The 16,276-nt window shown below is 33.9% G+C and overlaps 1 protein-coding gene across 4 annotated transcripts in view; it reads right to left on the bottom strand.

Annotated features, from left to right (window-relative positions):
• Positions 1-16,276, bottom strand: part of Depdc1b (DEP domain containing 1B) — a 133,291-nt gene that overhangs the window by 12,617 nt on the left and 104,398 nt on the right. For all 4 annotated transcript variants that reach the window (XM_076857251.2, XM_076857250.2, XM_076857253.2 and 1 more), the window contains exon 7: positions 13,028-13,168. In XM_076857251.2, the coding sequence (XP_076713366.1) occupies positions 13,028-13,168 (141 nt within the window). The remainder of the gene's footprint in view (positions 1-13,027; positions 13,169-16,276) is intronic.

Genomic DNA, 16,276 nt, shown 5'->3' with positions numbered 1-16,276 from the left:
ACTCTATGGGTCACTGTGTGTCTGGAAGATTTTTATTACTGCATTATTATTATGTAACAAAAGATATTCCTGACTCCCTGGTATTAGAAGGTCCTATAACAACTCAAATGTCCTTGCCTTTTTAGTGAAAGAATGTGGGTACCTTCATCAGCAGCAGTGAGAGAACTATCAAAGCAGTGGACAGCCATTTGATGATTGGCTGGGGATGTGGCTCAGTGGTCAAGTGCTCCTGATTTCAATCCTCAGTGCCAAAAGGAAGGAAGGGAAAAAGGAAGGGAGGGAGGGAGGAAGACAAGTGAACTTTTAAAAGAGATTGTGTATTACTATGCTTATAGCAGAGTCACACACTGAAGTATTAAATTAATTAGCTGTTATCATTATTCTAAAAGTTATACTAACAAAAACTACTGCTTTGGCAGCTTCCATTAAAGACACATATGTGATATTTAAAAACTTTTCACTTGCTAACTGATAAAGTAACCTCTCGGCAGAAAATGAGATTTTAAGGACAAAACATGATTGCTCCAATATGATTAGTTTGAATGAATAAATTTTTAAAAATCACTAGGAAAAACACAAAAGGAGTTATGCAATGTTCACAAACAGCAAAGATTATAAATGATATGAAAAATGTCTATAAAGTTTTAGAAATTGAGTAGTAATGATGCAATCACAAGAACCATAACAAATGGATGTCATCTCTAGTTCATTAGAAGATTAATGGGACATGGATTGAGACCTCTGAAACCATGAACCCCAAATAAATTTCTCCTCTTCTGAGTTGTTCTTGTCAGTTATTTTGGTCACAGCATTGAAAAGGTGACTAACACAAGACCAAAGAGTCTGTCTACTGGTGCTCTCTTGCACCAGTCCGGTCTCTCCATTTCCAAGACCCAGGCAACCTCTGGCCTGCTTTCTCTCTAGACTAGATTTCCCTTTCCTACAGTCTCATAAGATTTCCCTTTCCTGGTTTCATATTAATGGAACCAGAGTGTATGTGCTCTTTTTTATTTTAAATTCCCTTTCTTTACCCATTCAATACTGTTTTCGCCCACCTCCCCTAAATCCCTGGCATCTACTGATCTTTGCATGGTCTCCATTGTTTTGTTTTCATAATGTCATATGGTGAAATCATACATTATAAAGCCTTTCATGCCGACTTCTCTCACTCAGCAATATGCATTTTAATGTTTTTATTAAAGTATTAGAGTTATACATAATGTTGGGGTTTGTTTTGACATAATCATACATGACTAGAATATAATTTGCTCCCCAGTGCTCTTTTAAATTTAGCTTTACCATTCAGTATATTCCTAAGATTTATTTTTGTGTGAGGTTTATTTGTGTGTATTCATGGTTTGCTATTTTTGTTGCTAGACAATATTATATTCCATCAATACAGCAAAAAATATTTATACATTTACCTATTGATAGATATGTAATTTCCAATTTGGGGATAATATGAATACAGCTGCAAGTCTTTCTGTAAACATATATAATCTTTTTCTCTTGAATAATATATAGAAATGGAATTATATGTATGTTTAACTTATTAGAAATTATGAAACTGTTTTCCAAAGAAGTGGTATCAATTTATAGCCCCACCAGCAATGTCTAAGGGCTCCAGGAGCTTCATCTCCTCGTCAACACTTGTATTGCTGTTGCTTTGATTTGAGTCATTCTAGTGTGTTCACGGTGGTTTCTCTCTGCAGTTCCAACTTGCATTTCTCAGATGACGAATGACATTGATTAATGATTAGCAAATCACTTATCTCCCTTATAGAATGTCTATTCAAAATTTTTATCCTTTTTATTATATTGTTGATCTTATCATAAAGAATTTTTGACATATTCTGACTGTAAGTATTTTGTCATACACCTTCAATAGAAATATATTCTCACATGGTCTTGCTTCTCTATTCATTAATGATATATTTCAAACAGCAGAAATTTCTACTTGTAATTGTCAATTCAATTAAGTTTTTATTGTAGGGATTATGATTTCAGTGTACTAAGATATCTTTATCAAGATTGCAAGATTTTTTTCTTCTATGTTTTCTTCCACACGGTTTGTAGTTTTATATGTTGTATTTCAGTCTAGGACTCATTCCAATGTAAAGTTTGAGCATAGCATGAAATGAGTGTAAGGGTTCCTTTTATTTCCATATGAATATCCAGTTGTACCAACAATCACTTATTGAAAAGATTATCCTTTCTGTTAATCTCTTAGCTGAAAATCACTTGACTATATCTATTTCTGAACTCTATTCTATCCCATCGATCTATCTTTATACCAATGCCACACTAAATACCAATACACTTAATGGCAAAACTTCAAACATTATATGAAAAAACCAATGACCCACCTAATGATAACATTTCATAAGTTTTGAAAACAAGGAATATAAGTTCTCTGATTTTTGTTTTGTTTTCAGATTATTTTATCTATTCCAGAGCCTTAGCATTGCCATATAAATTTTTTATTTATATAAATCTTTCAAAATAACATCTTGAATTTTTATCGATTGTGATTAATCTATAGATCAATTTTTAAAGAACTGACATCATATCAATATTGCAGTTTTCAGGCCATTAGTATAGTATATCTCTCTAGTTACTTGAATAGTTTAGTTTCTTTCAGGAATGTTTAAGAGTTGTCATTATCAGGTCTTGCACACACTTTATTTATCACAAAGTATTTATAATACATTCTTAAGTATTTCATGGTTTTCAATGCTATTAGAAATAATTTTTATTTGTCAATTGATTTTGGTATATTGGTCTCATATCCTGTTTCCTTGCTAAGTTCACTTTTTAAAAATTATTTATTCTTATTAGATATACATGACAGTAGAGTGTGTTTGGGCATATTGTACATATATTGAGTATAACTTCTTCTAATTAAGATCCTATTCTCGTGGTTGTACATGATATGTAGTTACCCTGGTCATATATTCATATACAAGAATATGAAAGCTATGTCTGATTAATTCTACTGTCTTCCTAATCCCCTTTCCACTTCCACCTTCCTTCCCTTCATTCCCCTTTGCCTAATACAATGGACTCCTATTATTCCCCTCCCCACCTCTGCTTGTTGTGGATTAGCATCCACACATCGGAGAGAACATTCAGCTTTTGGTTTCTTAGGACTAACTTCTTTCAATTAGCATGATATCTACAGTTCCATGTACCAGCAAATACTATAATTACATGCTTCTTTATGGCTGAGTAATATTCCATTGTGTGTGTGTGTGCGAGAGCGTGTGTGTGTACACACCACATTTTATTTATCTATTCATCTATTGAAAGGCACCTAGGTTGGTTCCATACCTTGGCTATTATGAATTCAGCTGCTCAAAACATTGATATGGCTGCGTCACATTAATATGCTGATTTTAGTCCTTTGGGTATATACCAAGGAGTGGGATAACTGGGTCAAATGGTGGTTCCATTCCAAGTTTTCTGAGGAATCTCCACACTGCCTTCCAAGGAGGTTGCACCAATCTGTAGTCCCACCAGCTATGTATGTGTGTACCTTTTCTCCTACATCCTCACCAACATTTATTGTTACTTGTATTCTTGATAACTGCCATTCTGACTGGAGTGAGATGGAATCTCAATGTAGTTTTAATATGCATTTCTCTAATTGCTAGAGATGTTAAGTATTTTTCACATATTCTTTTTAATTTTAATTTATTTATTTGTTGTAATCAGTTATACATGACAGCAGAATGTTCTTGAATTCATTATACACAAATGGAACACTATTTTTAACATATCTGATTGTACCCAAAGTAGGGACACCATTTGTGCAATCATACATGTATCTAGGTCTCATTTCACCCTCTTTCCTACCCCCTCTCCCCTCCCCCACTTTTCTTCACCCCATCCAAAGTTCCTCCACTTACCCCATGCCCCGGCCCCCACCATTATGGATTAGCATCCACTTATCAGAGAAAACATTCGGCCTTTGGTTTTTGGGCATTGGCTTACTCCACTTAGCATGATATTCTCTAACTCCTCCATTCATATTTCTTCTGTGAACTGCCTGTTCGGTTCCTTTGCCCATTTATTGACTGGGATATTTGGTTTTTGGCGCTAAGTTTTTTGTATATCCTGGAGATTAATGCTCTATTTGAGGTGCAGGTGGTAAAGATTTTCTCCTATTCTGTAGGCTCTCTGTTCATGTTCCTGATTGTTTCCTTTGCTATAAAGAGCTTTGTAGTTTGATATCATTCCATTTATTAATTCTTGACCACTAAAATCTGGAACAAGACAGGGATGCCCTCTCACCACTCCTATTCGACATAGTCCTTGAAACCCTTGCCAGAATAATTAGACAAAAGAAAGAGGTTAAAGGGAAACAAACAGGAAAAGAAAAGCTCAAACTATTCCTATTTGCTAAAAACATGATTCTATATTTAGAAGACTCAAAAAACTCTACCAGAAAGCTTCTAGAACTCATAAATAAATTCAGAAAAGTAGCAGGATATAAAATCAACACCCATAAATCAATTGCATTCCTATACACCAACGACCACTCAGCTGAAAGAGAAATCCAGAAAACTAGCCCATTCACAATAGCCTGAAAAATAAAATAAAATACTTAGGAATCAATCTAACAAAAGAGGTGAAAGACTTCTACAATGAAAACTACAGAACACTAAAAAGAGAAATTGAAAAAGACCACAGAAAATGGAAATATCTTCTATGTTCTTGGATAGGCAGAATTAATATTGTCAAAATGGCCATACTACCAAAAGCACTATACACATTTAATGAAATTCCTATTAAAATTCCAATGACATTCTTCATAAAAATAGAAAAAGCAGTAATAAAATTCATTTGGAAAAATAAGAGGCCCTAAATAGCCAAAGTAATGCTCAGTGATGAAAGTAAAGCAGGAAGCATCACGATACCAGACCTTAAATTACACTACAGAGCTATAAAAACAAAAACAGGATGTATTAGCACTAAAACAGACATGAAGCCTAATGTTATGGAATAGAAGACACAGAGACAAAACCACATAAATATAGTTATCTCAAACTAGACAAAGGCACCATAAACATACATTGGAGAAAAGATAGCTTCTTCAAGAAATGGTACTCGAAAAACTGGAAATCCATATTAACAAAATGAAATTAGACCCTATCTCTTACCTTTCACAAAACTCAACTCAAAGTGGATCAAGGACCTAGAAGTTAGACCTGAGACCCTGCACTCATCAGAAGAAAAAGTTCAAGTGGCTGTTTGGGGGGAAGCAGATTCTTAACGGTTTTCTACATAGACACTTGATGAAAAATACAGTTTTAATTCTTCCTTCCAACCTGAACCCTTTATTTCATCTTCATGTTTAATACTGACCTTTAGAAAAATGATACTTAACAGTGAAGAGTTTTACCTTTTTCTGATCTCAGGGAAAAACATTCAGTATATCACCATTACAAAAAAATGTTAGCTATACCTCTCTTAGTTTAAAATTAAATTTCTCATAAGTACCTTGATAAGGCCAAAGAAGTCTCCTTCAATTCCTAATTTACTTATTAGCATTTTTATCATTAATAGGTGTTGACTATTTCACATGCATTTTCTGCAATTATTGATATGATCATGGTTTCTCCTTTGTCCTATTAACAATGTAAATTATATTGATTAATTTTATATTAAACCAATCTCACCTTCCTGTGATAAATGGTACTTGGTTATGATATGATATTACACATTATATATACTGTTATATTCAATCTGCAACTTTGTAATGTATTTTTGTAATGGGTTTTATCCAATATTGCATTGTAATTTCTTGGTTTGGTTTTGTCCTCAGGATAATACTGGCCTCAGGAAATGATTCAGGATTATTTCTTCATCTATTTTATGAAAGGATTTTTTGTATAATTGGCATTATTTCATCCTAAATGCTTGGTCTAATTCACCAGTGAAGCCATCTGGACCTGGAGTCCTAATTTAATTCCATTGGCATCAGAGAACTTAGTACCATTTCAATTATTTTATAATTATTAAATTGCTTTTATTGTACATCACTCTCAACATGAGCTCTTGGCTAGAAGCAAGACACAGGTTCCAATTCTACTCAAAGGGTATGAATTATAGGTACCAGGAAACAGGGAAATTAGGGGTTATCTTGAGTCTGTGCATCCCCAAGTACTCTTAAATACTGCATATCACCTCCTTGACTGCTTTATTAGCTATACCTATCTTAGTTTAAACAACCACACCAAGATACATCATAATCAAATTCATGAAATTAATAATAAAATGTTAAAGAAGCCATAGAGGAGGAAATACATTCTATTCCCCTTCTCCTTCAGAGATTTTAATTACATGTATATTAGACTGCTTGATACTATCCTACAGGTCATTAAAGCTGTGCTCATTTGTGTTGTCTTTCTGTACTTTAATGTTTTCAAATCTGTAATATGACAGACATCACTGTCATTTACAAGGAAAAAACTGGGATCAAAGAGGCAGAGTGATTCATTGATGGATAAAACCAGGTCAACAAATTAAGGAGCTTGATGATATTTCTCTTGATAAAATAATAATAAAATAATGAAAATATAATAAATTATCCAGCCAAATAACTTAGATAAATTCATCCTTAAATTTTTTTCTATCAGGAAAACACTTCATCATTTCACTAAGCATTAAGTGGGACAGGTTAATAAGTAATACTCAAGGAAACCCAACAGTTTTTCTGATTGAAATAAATAAATTAAAAAATAATGGAAATGTGTAATGTGTGACATTACTAAAGGTCAAGAAGCCGTGTTGGCCACAATAACTATATGACAGGTTCAGAATTAAGTGCTCTGGGTAATATCTACTCCTGTGTTCTCTCTCTCTCTCTCTCTCTCTCTCTCTCTCTCTCTTTTTTCTATTCCCAGTGATTTAACCAGATTTCTATTTTTGAACCCTAGGAACATAAACAGTTTATTTTTGCAAGTAGGATTGATCTTTCCACTAACATGTACGAAAACAAGCTATCAGGCACTCAATCAAAGCAGTAAAAAAAAAAAAAAAGGAAAACTTATGAGAAGGTTCAGAAGTTCCCAGAAAGACAATGGGACCTTGTCTGTTCAACCAGAGACTCAAGAAGGGTTAACTGTAGGTTTTGAGCAACTAAAATAATTTAAAAGTCCAAATTTCATTTTTACTGAGACAGGTATTAAAAAGAAAAGGTTTACACTAGGTGAAAAAGATTCAGACTATACATCAATTGGCAAAACTTCCTACCTAAAGAAAGATATAGCAAGTGGGACTATTTCTCTGGAGATTTTTAAGGAAAAGCAAACAGTCATCTTTGGGAAGTGTTTAAAAGTAGACAGAAATTCACCTATGCTGAAGAGATACTTTTTCCTAAATAAAGAATCTCACACTGCTACAGCACTTTCATAACTTCTTTTGTTTTTATTCTAGGAAAGTCCTTTACACATAAAAATATCAGACAAAGATCAACCATATTTTATATTTGCATTTTTTATATAAATTTAATCCTTTATCTTGCCAAAACAGTGTGGGAAAGGTCTCAAACTTTATTCCCCAAAGTTTTCTCAATTATCTTAGTGATTACTGCTATAGTTTACATATTTAGTTAGAGCCTAGTAAGTAACTTTAGGGCATTTCCCTAAATTTCCACCTTTAGGAGTACCTAACTCTACACTTTATTCCAACAATCATGGTAGAACATTAATCATTATATTTAGGGGTGATTCAACATCCTTACCTTGCCCCATCTGCATCTTCAAAAGTTCTGGTCACAAGTCCCCAGCCCTGACAGCAGATAGCACCACCAGCAAGAACTTTGGACTAACATGGGCAAGAGCATACTATCTGATCAAGCACACCAACTAGGCCCCCTCTAGAAAAAAAAGAATTGTTTTCCCTTAAGAAAAACATGCAATGAGGACCCCGATTATAACAAGAAGAACATAAAGACAGAGAGGTAAAGATAGTACACAGTTCTAGAAGGTCTCCTAAAAGTCATTGAGAAAAGAACCAAAGAATGGAAAATCTAACCTTATGTATATTTCTAGGTTAAAAAAAAACAGAGGAAGAGATCCTGATCTATTGAATGAGATGATCCAGTGCATAATCAATTTAGTGAATGTGAATGGCATTTTCTAGATCTCTAGATTTAACAATTTGCAGGAAGGGGATAGCAAATATTCTAATAGCCTTCCAGTCCACTAGCAAATAACCCTGGGATCACAAGCTCAGGTGCCTACAGGAGCAACCAAGTAGAACAGATAAGAGCAAGGAGCTAAGTGAACCTGGCCTAGAAGCAATGGAGGAAACTGGAGACTGACAAACTGGAGTTCATGTCCTGAAACACTTGATCAGTAAGCATAAGAGAGAGAGAGATAGAGACTCTCCATTTTCAGATACAAAATATTTACCCCATAGCCACACCCCACCTGTCTCCAGTTACCACTCAGTTATTCCCATCAGGAAATAATTTACTGATTACGTTAAGGCTGTGACCAATCATTTCTTCTCCAAACTTTCTTGCATTGTCTCACACATGAGCTTTTGGGGAACACCCTATCCAAATCATAACAGACAGTATGAAGACGGTTGTGAGAGGAAAGTTCATTGCACTGAGTTCATACATTAAACAAATATAAAAATACCAAATAAATAATCTAACATTACAACATTACATATCAAGGCCCTAGAAAAGAAGGACAAACCAACACCCAAATCAGTAAAAAAAAAAAAAAAAAAAAAAAAAGACAGGAAATAATTTAAATCAGAACTAAACTCAATGAAATTGAGAAACAAATGCAAAAGATTGACAAAACAAAGAGATGGTTTTGGTTTTTTGAAAGGATAAACAAGATTGATAAAACCTTAGTGAAACTAACCAAAAGAAAAAGGGAAAAAACTCAAATTAACAAAATTTGAGATGAAAAGGGAAATATCACCACAGACAGTACTGAAATCCAGAGGGTCATAGGAAACTATTTTCAATGTTTATATTCCAATAAGCTAGAAAATCTTGAAGATACAAATTCCTAGGGACATATGACCTACCCAAATTGAACCATGAGGATATAGAAAACTTAAACAGATCAAAAATCAAATAATGAATTTGAAGCAGCTATTAAAAGTCTTCCAACAAAGAAAAGTCAAGGACTGGATGGATTCTCAGCTGGGTTCTACCAGACTTTTAAAGAAGAACTAATACCAATTCTCCTCAAATTACTCTATGAAATTGAAAAGGAGGGAATTACTTCAGACCAATATCCTTAATGAGAATAGATGCAAAAATTCTTACTAAAATATTGGCAAGCTGCATACGAAACACATTAAAAAGATAGTGCATCATGATTAAGGGGATTTCATCCCAGGGATGCAAGATTGCTTCAACACATATAAGTCAATAAATATAATTCACCACTAAATAGACTTAAGGACGGGAATCACATGATTATCTCACCAGATGCAGAAAAAGCACTTGATAAAGTACAGCTCTCATTTTTGTTTAAAACACTAGAAAAACTAGGGATAAAAGCAACTTACCTCAATATTTAAAGGCTACAAGTGATAACCCAAGGCTAACATGATACTGAATGAAAAAAAACAGAAAGCATTTCCTGTAAAAACAGGAACAAAACAAGGATGACTGCTTTTACCACTTTATTCAACACAGTGTTTGAAATTCTAAGCACAACAATGGGGCAAGAGAAGGAAATTAAAGGGATACAAAGAAGAAAACAGCTTAAATGATCTGTTTGCTGATGACATAATACTATATTTAGAAGACCCAGAAAACTCCACCAGAAGACTTCTAGAAACCATAAATGAATTCAGCAAAGTAACAGGATACAAGATCAACACTCATAAAATAATCATGATGAATCTGCTGAAAAAGAAAGTAGAAAAATTATCCCATTCACAATAGCCCTAAAAAAATAAATAAATAAAATACTTGGGAATCAATCTAATAAAAGAGATGGAAAACCTCTACAAAGAAAACTATAGAATACTAAAGAAAGAAGTTGAAGAAGACCTTAGAAGATGAAAAGATCTCCCATGTTCTTAGATAGGCAGAATTAATATTGTCAAAATGGCTATACTACCAAAAGCACTATACAGATTCAATGCAATTCTCATCAAAATTCAAATGATATTCTTCACAGAACTAGAAAAAGCAGTTAGGAAATTCGTTTGGAAAAATAAGATGCCCAGAATAGCAAAAGCAATTCTTAGCAAGAAGAGCAAAGCAGGAGGCATCCCAAAACCAGACTTCAAATTATACTACAGAGCTACAGTAACAAAAACAGCCTGGTACTGGTACCAAAATGACATGAAGACCCATGGACTAGAACAGAAGACAAAGAAACAAATCCACATACAGTTATATGATACTAGACAAGGTGACAAAATGATGCACTGGAGAAAAGATAGCCTTTTGAACAAATGCTGTTAGAAAAACTGGAAATCCATATATAGAAGAATAAAATTTAACCCCTGTCTTTTACCCTGCACAAAACCCAATTCAAAGTGGATCAAAGACCTAAGAATTAGACTAGAAACCCTGCACCTACTAAAAGAAAATGTAGGCCCAACACTCCATCATGTTGGCTTAGGAACTGACTTCCTTAACGACTCCTAAAGCACAAGAAATAAAATTTAAAATTAATAAGTAGAACGGCATCAAATCAAAGAGCTTCTTCACAGCAAAGGAAACAAGAGCCTGACAAGAAACCTTACAGATTGGGAGCAAATCTTTGCCACCTGCTCCTCAGATAGAGTATTAGTATCTAGAATATTAAAAAAACTCAAAAAACATTTAAAAAAATAAATAGATGGACAAGAAAACTAAACAAAAACTTCTCAAAATGAGAAATACAAATGGTTAATAAATATATGAAAACGTTAAAATCTCTAGCAATTAGATAAGTGCAAATTAAAACTACACTGAGATTTCATCTCACTCCAGTCAGAATGGCAATTATCAAGAAGACAAGTAACTATAAATGCTGGCCACGATGTAGGGGGAAAAGGTACACTCACATTATCGATGGAACAGCAAATTAGTGCAATCACTCTGGAAAGCTCTATGGAGATTCCTCAAAACTAGGAATGGAACCACCATATAACCCAGCCATCCCACTCCTCAGTACATATGCAAAAGATTTTAAATGAGCATACTGCAGTTACACAGCCTCATCAATGTTTATGCCAGCATAATTCACAATAGCCAACAATAGGTGCCCTTCAACAGATGAATGGGTAAAGTAAATAAATTCTCTCTCTCTCTCTCTCTCTCTCTCTCTCTCTCAACGGAGTTTTACTCAGCCATAAAGAAGAATGATATTATGGCATTTGCCAGTTAATGGGTGGAACTGGAGACTTTCATGTTGAGTGAAAAAGCCAGTCCCAAAAAGTCAAATGTTGAATGTTTTCTGATACGCAGAAGCTAATCCGAAATGGGGCAGGGGGTGGGGAAGCACAGAGGACGAAGTATCAGTAGAATAGAGAAAAGGATTGAAGGGGAGGTAGGAGAGATGGGATAGTAAAGAATAGCGGAATGAATCTGACTCCGACCTAACTTTCCTATGTACACATATGAATATACCACAGTGAATCTCACAATCATGTACATCCAAAGACACTGATTTAAAAAAACAAAAAACTATAAGTAAATAGCAGAAAGATCAGTAGAATAGTAGAAAGAGAAAAGAAGGAGGGAAAGAGGAAGTACTGGAGGCTGAATTAGAACAAATGATATTCTAGTGCTTTTATAATTATGTCAAAATGAATCCTAATGTTACCTATAACTAGAAAGAACCAATAAAAAATCTGAAAAATTGTGCTGTATATGTGTAATAAGAATTGTACATTCTTTTCTTAATATTTATTCTTAAGTTTTAGATGGACACAATATCTTTATTTTACATTTATGTGGTGCTGAGGATTGAACCCAGTGCCTCGTGTATGCCAGGTAGGCGCTCTGCCACTGAGCCACAACCCCAGCCCCAAGAATTGTACATTCTTATTACATTCCACTGTTATTTATTTTTAAAAAAATGCATTCCATTGTCATTTATTTTAAAAAAAGAGCCAATAAAAAAATAAAGTACTGTTCTAAGAGAACAGATAAGGTATACACATATTGCTGATATTTTGTTAGGATATTATGGCAACATCCATGATTTGCAAAAAGATAGAAAAGAAAAAGAAAAGAAATGCCATAGGAAATGAGGGAAGGGAAAGCAAGGGAAAGAGGAAGACTGTTCAACCCCAGGATGTTCAAAACCAAGAGCATGCTAATTCCCATAAACCTACATAGACAGGATGATACCCACACAATCATTCCTCTTCAAAGCAAACCTTCTAATGAGAAAAATATATATATTCATTGAACAATCACAACAAGCAACAGGAAAATTTGATTTCCAAGAAGAAAGAAACAATATCAGAATACCTATAGTGATGATATTGATTTTTTCCTTTCTATCATATTTCGTTCAGTGTAAATTCTAAATCCCATAGCTATAGGAGGAACACCAACAAGTTTTAGACAATGATAAAGTTATTGTATTTATTTTAAAATACTGTCTTAAACAACAAATAGTTTTACAAAAACCTGTTTCTTCTATTAACACAAATTAGATTTTTAAATGAAAATGTACCTCTCACATTTGATCATTCATGAAGTCATACCCAGAATAAGAGATTGAGTCATGAACAGTACATTTATATTCTTCTCTCCAATAAAGTTATGCTCTTTTGTATAAAAATGACGTACAACATACTATTCTTTCTTAAGAACTAAAAACTACTGGTCCTTGGTTTAAGTTTCATAATACATACAGCATGACTGTTTTCTTTTACTACTTCATACAACTGTAATCAATCCAGCCATGTCAAGCTCTTTATCCATTTTTATTTTAAAAATGTCATGAGTTGTGGCTAATGAACTTCTTAAGGTAGTAAAAAATAAAATAAGTCAATATCAATAATGCAGGTATATGTTTGTTATATTCCAACTTACCTAATACACTCACAAAAGCATCAAAAAGATGAAATGTAAGCAGTGGCTCTTTCAAGTGACCATAATAATCTGCTATAGTTTTAAATACATCTTTTTCAAATCCCAAGTACATAGGCTGCTTCAAATCTGAACAGTTGGGCCCTATTTTAAAAAAACAGAAAAAAAAAATTAATGGATCAATTACCTTTAAAGATTATAATCTGTACGTAAGTGTGTTAGGTAAAGATATTCAAGATATATAGAAATTCAGATATTCAAGACATACAGAACAGAAAAATATCGAGGAAAATTGATATTATGTACATTGATACACATTTCACTTACACAAATATGTTTTCTATCTAAGTTGAAATCTATTATAAAACAATGAGGCAAAGCACTGATCTACTTCCATTTTAAAAGAAATGTACTCTGTATAGTCTTCTAAAAGGCACACTTATTAAATGTAAACAATGATAATTTTCTTTGAAATATTCAAAATTTTCTTACTCTTGATAAATTAACCTATATAACAATTAGCTGACACATGCAATAGACAAGTTATAAAGTGATTTTCACAGCTTTTCATTATTTCATCACTGGTATATTATAAAACCCTACAGTCATAGAGCTGAATAAAATAATCAATTTCTGCCTCTAATTAAACTATTACAGACTAATGAAAATTCAAATTCTTTTAAAAAAAAAAGATAACCTGAAAAGGAGATTTTACATTTTGCTTATTAATTCATTCTGATTATAAACTCTCTAGTTCATTCCAGGCCAACCATCAAAAGATGACTTACCTCCACTGGCCATGTCTATGCCTGCAAAAGACTAAACAACCACACCCAATAGAGCTCTATCCCTGGGGGATGGAGGAAACAGACAAGATAAATTGAAAGGAAATTCTTTCTACAGAATCACTGAAGTAAGGAAGGAAGAGCAAGCTAGAAAGGGGTGCAAAGCATTCTGGGCCTTCACATTTCAATCCAATGGAACATCATGAAATGTCTTTTCCTGGTCTCCCTAGGAACCTTCTAACCTTTCAACATTCTGTTCTTCTTTTTTTTTTTAAGAGAGAGAGAGAGAGAGAGAGAGAGAGAGAGAGAGAGAGAGAGAGAAGGAGGGAGAGAGAGAGAGGGAGAGAATTTTTTAATAATTATTTATTTTTTTTAGTTTTCGGTGGATACAACATCTTTATTTTTATGTGGTGCTGAGGATGGATCCCAGTGCCCAGCGCATGCCAGGCGAGCGCGTTACCGCTTGAGTCACATCCCCAGCCCCAGAACATCTGTTCTCTTCTTATAAAATAATTTATTAGCTAAAATAATGAAATATCTATACATGTGGGATCATGTAAAACCAGCAGCAAATGTAGCCACCACTTCTTTTTGGGGGGGGGGCGGTGTACTGGGGATTGTACCCAGGGGCACTTGATCACTGAGCCATGTCCCCAGCCCTATTTTGTATTTTATCTGGATACAGTGTCTCCTGAGTTGCTTCGCACCTCACCGTTGCTGAGGCTGGGTTTGAACTCGAAATCCTCCTGCCTCAGCCTTTCTAGCCACTAGGATAACAGGTGTACACCACCACTCCTGGCTAGTCATCATTTTTGTTGCTTCCTACAGATACAGCTCAAGCTTAACCAACTGAAATAATTAGTTTTATATCTCAGCAAGTGAGACACATTACTTAGAACTAGTCCCTACCAGGATAAGTACATGGTTCATTCTAAGTAGTTATATCCCTTTGTGAAGATTTCATCATCCTTTTTGAAAATATGCAGAAAGAAAAACAAAACAGGTTTTCCAAAAAGAAAGAAAAGACAAGACAGTGCTCGGTGAGCTCTATGAGAGGAGATAATATTTTTAAGATCTTTTCTTTCTTAACAAACTTTGAACTTTAAGAATATTTTTCTTTAATCTAGTTTATAGCATCTATAATTTATAAATGCTATTTCTGACAAATTCTGAGAAAGAAATGCTTTGGCTTTTTGTTTGTTTGTTTGAATTTGTTTTGATCAAATTTTTGCAATCTAACGTACAAGAAGGAAAATCCCATTTAACCTGGTTTCGTATTCATTTAGCATTAATCCCTCATTGCGTGGACAGCCATGATTGTGCCTGGCCAACAACCAAAGCATGGAGGCCCATATGCATATGGTCTACAAAAAATTGTAGATAGGTCTTAAAGAGAAAGAGATGAGTAGCTGACTTACAGAAAAGGAGGCAATTGGCCTTCGAATATCATTATTCAGCCTATCCTTTCTGTTTCGTTTTAGTTAACTGTAATAAGAATCTGAATTTAGAAAAGGAAAGGACCAAGAACAGCTCATGAGTTTGATGGATTCAAAGTAAATGTCAAGGGTCAAGGAGCATTCTATAAAACTTAAGAGATTTTATAAAGCTATCCAAAAGGTCAACCTTGCCCTTTGGCCACCATTTATTCTTTGGTGCATCAATGAACATCTTTATGGACATGTCAATTATTGGTAAAGCATCCCACTTGGTTTATGTCAGCATGTTCCTAGCTGCCAACATTCTCCACCTCATATAGTATCACCTCATACGTGTGAAGATCATTTATAATCAAGCCTCATATCTTTCCCCTCTATAAACAAGGAATTCAGTTAATCTAATCTTCCTTCAGAAGTTTGGTTCTTTTACATGTATATCTTCAGGGAAATTACACTACATTTCAGTTGTCATTGAAAATTAAACTTTATAAACACCCCTTAATACATATTATAATATATTATAGCTTAGATACTGGCCTCTGTTCTTTCCCACTGACTGATTTCCAAATCTGTGGTTTTCCAGGAGTTCTGAAATGGGTCATTTAACTTCCCATTTAAATCTATCTCATCATTGCCAACTCTAGTCAAAGATATAATTTAAATTTAATTTACCTCAAATAGTTGAGCGGGAAGAATAAAAAGCACTCCCCCAAAGTAAAACCAAAGTACTCTACATCTCATAGTTTCAAAAATATTAACCAAAAAAAAAAACAAAGAAAATTTTAATAATTAAACCCAGAGAAATTTGGGATTCACACAAATTAATGCTGCTATGCATATTCAGAATGATGGTATATAGTCATTCTCCACACAGGACCACTAAGATTACTCACATTAAGCTAAGTGGTTAGTTTCACCTTATAACCAAACAAAACTAACTCAATGAAATCAGTAATTTAGTAATTTAGGGTCTACTAATTCAAGAATTTAGATATCTCTCTGTACATGCTAGTCCTACCCAAAAAGAAAAA

The sequence above is a fragment of the Callospermophilus lateralis genome, chromosome 5 (assembly GCF_048772815.1).
Source record: "Callospermophilus lateralis isolate mCalLat2 chromosome 5, mCalLat2.hap1, whole genome shotgun sequence".
In the NCBI taxonomy this organism is placed as follows: domain Eukaryota; kingdom Metazoa; phylum Chordata; class Mammalia; order Rodentia; family Sciuridae; genus Callospermophilus; species Callospermophilus lateralis.
The sequence above is the reverse complement of the archived record's forward strand: the minus strand, read 5'-3'. Positions and strand labels throughout refer to the sequence as shown.